General features: G+C 49.9%; 1 protein-coding gene and 1 non-coding gene across 2 annotated transcripts; both read right to left on the bottom strand.

Annotated features, from left to right (window-relative positions):
• Nucleotides 1-2,765: 2,765 nt before the first annotated feature.
• Nucleotides 2,766-2,901, bottom strand: LOC122100456. Its single transcript, XR_006146164.1, has one exon. It is a non-coding gene; the product is annotated as a U8 small nucleolar RNA (small nucleolar RNA).
• A 400-nt stretch (nucleotides 2,902-3,301) lies between these two features.
• Nucleotides 3,302-5,238, bottom strand: Tmem107 (transmembrane protein 107). The gene is made up of 5 exons (XM_042670843.1): nucleotides 4,998-5,238; nucleotides 4,763-4,830; nucleotides 4,564-4,664; nucleotides 3,776-3,872; nucleotides 3,302-3,531 (listed from the first exon to the last, which is right to left on the bottom strand). The coding sequence occupies exons 1-5, from the start codon at nucleotides 5,082-5,084 to the stop codon at nucleotides 3,462-3,464; spliced, it is 423 nt and encodes a 140-aa protein (XP_042526777.1). The 5' UTR covers nucleotides 5,085-5,238; the 3' UTR covers nucleotides 3,302-3,461.
• Between the last annotated feature and the right edge of the window lie 518 nt (nucleotides 5,239-5,756).

The following is a 5,756-nucleotide window of genomic DNA, read 5'->3' as shown; positions in this document are numbered from 1 at the left end:
TAAAAGTTCACTGGCTCCTGGAGCAGTGGATCACACCTGCAATCCTAGTTATATAAGAAGCTGAGATCTGAAGATCTTGATTTGAAGCCAGTCTGGGCAGGAAGGTGTGAGATTCTTATCTCCGAGAAATCAGCAATCTTAATGTAACTTACTTAATTCTAAGTTTCCACCATCTACTTTTTTATTTTGTTGTTGTCAGTTGTGGGGTCTGACTCTGAGCCTGGGCACTGTCCCTCAACTCTTCAGCTCAAGGCTAACACTCTACCACTTAAGCCACAGCACCACTTCCAGCTTTTTCTGCTTATGTGGTGCTGAGGAATCGAACCCAGGGTCTCATGCATGCAAGACAAGCACTCTACCACTGAGCCACCTTCCCAGCCACTTCATTTGTGTGTGTGTATGTGTGTGTGTGTGTGTGGGGGTGCATGCACACGCACGCGCGGGCACCACTTCTGGGGCTTGAACTCAGAGCCTGGGTGTTATTCCTGAATGTTTTTGTTCAAGGCCAGTGTTCTATCATTTTGAGCAACAGCTTTATTTCTGACTTTTTTAGTAGCTAACTAGAGATGAGTCCCATTGACTTTCCTCCCTGGGCTGGCTTGGAACTTTGATCTGATCCTCAGATATCAGCCTCCTGAGTGGCTAGGATTATAGAATGACCTACCGGCACCAATCTACCTTTTTTGAGGGGAGGGGGGGAAGCAGTCAGTTGAGGGGCTTGAACTCAGAGCCTGGGTGTTATCTCTGAACTTTTCTGCTCAAGGCTAATACTCTACCAGTTTGAGCCACAGCTCCACTTCTAGTTTTTGTGTGGTTAATTGGAGATAAGAGTCTCAGGGAGGGCTGGGAAGGTGGCTTAGTGGTAGAGCACTTGCCTTGCATGCGTGAGGCCCTGGGTTCGATTCCTCAGCACCACATAAGCAAAAAGAAAAAAAGATGGGGAAGTGGTGCTGTGGCTCAGGTGGTAGAGTGCTAGCCTTCAGCTGAAGAGCTGAGGGACAGTGCCCAGGCCCAGAGTTCAGGCCCCACGACCGGACCCCCAAAAAACAAAAAAAGTGTCTCAGGGACTTTGCTGCCAGCTAGCTTTGAACCGCAATCCTTACATCTCAACATCCTGAGTAATTAGGATTATAGATATGAGCCACCAGCACCTGGCTTCATGCAGGGCTTGAACTCTGAGCCTGGGCGCTGTCCCTGTGTTCTTCAGCTCAAGGCAAGTGCTCTACCGCTTGAGCCACAGCACCACTTCCGGTTTCCTAGTGGTTTATTGGAGATCAGAGTCTCTCGGACTTTTCTGCTCCGGCTGGCTTTGAACCAGGATCCTCAGATCTCAACCTCCTGAGTAGCTAGGACTAAAGGCGTGAGCCACTGGCACTCAGGTTCTTCATTTATTTTATTTATTTATTTATTTATTTTTTGGGTCCGGTCGTGGGGCCTGAACTCTGGGCCTGGGCACTGTCCCTCAGCTCTTCAGCTCAAGGCTAGCGCTCTATCACTTGAGCCACAGCGCCACTTCGGCTTTTTTCTTTTTTTTGCTTATGTGGTGCTGAGGAATCGAACCCAGGGCCTCATGCATGCAAGGCAAGAACTCTACCACTGAGCCACCTTCCCAGCCCCTTCATTTAATTTTTAATAATGGCTGTGCTAAGGAACGGGTCCACAGCTTTTCCAATTTCAGTAGGAACACTTCACTAGGTGAGATGCAAGGCAGACTGTAATTGATTGGAGTGAGCAAAGTCTCCCCTCTGGTCTCCTCCACACTCTACTGTCCTACCACTCCACTCCAAGTCCTCATCAAACTGCTCTTCTAGAAGCCACACACTCTTCCAGCCACCTGGCAAATGAATCTGTCCTGTAGTATCTTAATCTCTTTTGTAGCACTAATCAATTTGCATAATTATTCTGGGAGCACTGGGAATTGTCTCTTTTAGCCATAAGATCTGTGATAGCTAAATAGATGTGTCCTAGCCACTTCCATTCCCTCAGGTATTACAGTGCCTTGCATATAATAGGGCTCTGTAAGTATTCACTGAGTAGATGCTGAAGATGAAAAGCGGCCATTGGAAAATCAGAGAGGTTATGTGTGTACAGTAAGAAGACATCACAGGAAGCATCTCCTTGGATGTTTTGGATTTTTTTGTTTATTTATTCAAAATAGCTTGAATCCCACCATTTGGTGCAGAAAACTTTCCCAACATACACTGAACTCAGAACATTCATTCTAAACTGGCACGGGTGGCTCATGTCTGCAATCCTAGCTATTCAGCAGGCTGAGATCTGAGGATTACAGTCCAAAACTAGAATAGGCAGGAAAAGCAAGGTAAGACTTCCTGAAATTTCAAAATTTCCAGCAAAAAGCTCAAAGGAGAGAGGGGGGGGAGAGAAAGAGAGAGACCGCGAGAGTAGGAGAACGAAGCACAAGCTAGGAAGTGGTGCTGTGGCTCAAGTGGTAGAGCGCTAGCTGAAGAGCCTCATGAGGGACAGCGCCCAGGCCTAGCTATCTCTCTTGAACATTCATCTTCTTTGGTATTGGCATACATGCCTCACTAAAGGTTGTTTGGTCAAACCTCAGGGTGGAAACATCTTACCCAGGACGGGAATGGCTGACTTCTTGTGGTGGAAATAAGACACAAACAGATGCTGAGCTACACCACCAAAAAGGACACACTTGGAAAGTCTCCACAAAACACAACGATGTAGAAAGAGCAGACGGAGGTTAAGTCTAATAATTACGTACTAATGAAAATCGGTGATCGCCAGGAAGAATCAGATAGGAGCAGCCAGAGTGTTGTAAGTCTCTGGTTACGCGAAGACTTTAATCACGAGTCATGCGAGCTCCAATCATCACGTTCTATCTGCCCTCCCGAAGGAGGAACAGGTAAGGATTATCCTACCTGACGATAGCGAGAAACCTCACCCATTCCGTACTCTGCAAAAAACGGTTCCTCTATAAACTACGGTGAGTAGCTACTGGGGAAGTTCGTGCAACCCAGCTGTCTAGAGATTTTTATAATTATATTGCAACACTTATTAGAAAATCCTTAAAAATATACTTTTTCCCAATTTAGGAACCAAAACGCCAAAAACATGTCTCTCCCAGAATGCTCCACTCACGCACATACACTTGCGATATCTGGCCCTACCCAGTATATTTACATATCCCCGCCCACCTTCTTCCGCCAGCCGTCTACCGTAAAACTCAAAATAGAAGCGGTGTAAGTTATTTTGTGACCAGTAGGGCTGGCTAAACAAGCATTTGGCCACCCCAATTGTCTTCTGAAAATTGTTATCAGTCTTACCCTTACTGTAAAATATACTTTATTATAAAGCACTGTATAAAAGGAGAATCTCGGATAATTATCCAATGGTGGAAGGGACCGGCACCTTCACCTTCCTTCTTCAAAGAACCATGAGATGTTCTGCGCCCCTCCGGCTTCATACCTACTTTCTCATCAGGATGATCAGAAAGGTTTCTTTTTCAGCCCAAAGACGGCGACAAGCAATGCCATTTCAGTGACAGCTGGGAGGGCACTGTGAAAGGAAAGTGGTGGGTTCAGCGCCTCTTCCAACATGAAACCCCAATTCCCAAACCAGACTACACCCTCAAACTGCAGGGGAGTGGAACAGGGGTGGTGGGGTATGAAACTTCAAAAGATGTTGAGTGTATGTGATGCCTCACACCTGGGGGAAAAGGCTGGGGGGGGGGGGGAACTTTTCAGATTTGGGGAAAACCTTCCATCTTCCACTTCTATTCCCTAATACTGTGTTACTGTACCTGCAGAAGGCAAAAATGTACCAGTACGTGGTACACTCCCAACGTTCAAATATGAAGAAGGATAGAGACACAGATGCACTACAGTGAGCTGCAATGGCTAGCAAATGCATTCCAGTCAAGGAAAGTCTTTAGATTCACAGGATTACTGGCAGAGAAAAGCCAGTGGTGGGGATAGCATCCCACTGCTCCCTTACCACACTGCAAGGACCAGTGTCAGTAACTACATCTAAATTTAAGACAGTCATGGGACTGGAGGTGAGAACTAAGCACCAAAAAAAGAAAAGAAAGGGCTGCGAAGGTGGCTCAGTGGTAGAGCGCTTGCCTTGCATGCATGAGGCCCTGGGTTCGATTCCTCAGCACCACATAAGCAAAAAGAAAGAAAGCTGGAAGTGGCGCTGTGGCTCAAGTGGTAGAGCACTAGCCTTGAGCTGAAGAGCTGAGGGACAGCGCCTAGGCCCAGAGTTCAGGCCCCACGACCGGACCCCAAAGAAAAAAGAAAAAAAGAATCTTCTTTGATCAATGTGCCTCACCCCAAGGCCTCCTTGTTCTTATAATGCCTTATATGTTACACACCCCTTATATACCACAGCATTTCTTACAAATGTACATATGTGAGAGAGTTCAAGTCCCAGTACCAGCACGATCGATCACTCACTCACTCACACAAACATGTTATCTAAGATTTCTCAACAAGAGAGATTCTGTTGGTCAGCTAGGGTAGAGACACTTTTTGCCAGAAAGGCCTACGGAATTGTGTGGGGGGAAAAGTGGACAGGAAGAAAGGATACAGATGAGGCTCTGAGTGCTGTTGAACATGGAAACTCCAGAAAGAAAACCGGTCAGTTCCACTGCAAAGAGGCCCAGGGTGACGGCGAGCGCTATCACCAGCCTGCAGAGGAAAAGAATCGGGTCAGGACTTGCAGAGTTCTTCGATGGCCTCCAGTCCCTTCCCCGCTTCGTTCACACCACCCCGTCCCCGAAGCTCACTGGGTGTCCTGTTTCTGATATTCCTCGGGAGTGAACCGGAGAGGCAGGCAGGCCTGGATGTTGGTGTCCTAGGAAAAGATGTTAAAAGAGAAGGAGGTGGCGGGGGTAAGCTGGGGTGGTGGCAGGAAACGAAAAGGAACCCAGAGAGGTAAGACCTCTAGCTGGGGGGGGGGTGGAGTTGAACTGGGAGTCGAGATGGGGTTGAGGGCGGAACAGGGGCAGCCGGACATCTTACCCGGGACCAGAATAAGGTGATGACGACCACCAGATGCGCCAGGAGCGTCAAAAAGCGAGAGGGCACGAGCCCCGAGATCCGACCCATGGCCTCAGGGGGACGAAGAACTGCCCGGATCAGAGGCAGTGGGCTAGGGAGCTGGAAGTTCCAATCGCAGTGACCGGAGGCAAGAAGACAGAAAAATCAAAACAAAACGAACAAGACAAAACCCCGCGACTCAGGCCGCCTTCCCGCGCGCGGCTCAGGCGCCGCCCGGTTGCCGTGGTAACTGCGTAAGCAGCGCAGCGCTGCGTTCTCGGAAGCCTCGCAGCGCTGCGTTCTCGGAAGCCTCGCGAGAGTTGACCTCAGCGCGCGCGGCGGGGCCTGCGGGGAGGACGCCTGTCGACCTCGGCGGAGGTGTTTTTCTGCTTTCCCCGGGAAGCCGTTTGCTGCGTGCGATTCCCCCTAGCGCTGCACCTTTTTCCTCACATGCTGTTTTCCTGTCCGCTGCCCTGGGCCACGGTGAGCCCGGAAAGCGAACGTGGAGAAGCAGGGGCGGCCCCCAGAGCGCCCGGCGCTGTGGTGGAGGCCGGAGGCCCCAGGCCCGAGCTCCCTGAGGAAGGCCCGCGCTTCCCCACACCGCCAGCGGCGCTCGGCCCAGCGAGGTGCCCAAGACTTCCAGCTCCCCAGAGCTAGGGTGTGGGTGAGATGCGAGTTTCGGGGGGCTGAGTGGAGAAAAGGAATAGAAGAGCCCCGAGGCCCAATCCGCAGGCCATGGCG

Source organism: Dipodomys spectabilis, unplaced genomic scaffold (assembly GCF_019054845.1).
Source record: "Dipodomys spectabilis isolate Male_0828 unplaced genomic scaffold, ASM1905484v1 ptg000576l, whole genome shotgun sequence".
Lineage (NCBI taxonomy): Eukaryota > Metazoa > Chordata > Mammalia > Rodentia > Heteromyidae > Dipodomys > Dipodomys spectabilis.
This window is presented reverse-complemented; position numbering and strand designations above follow the sequence as displayed.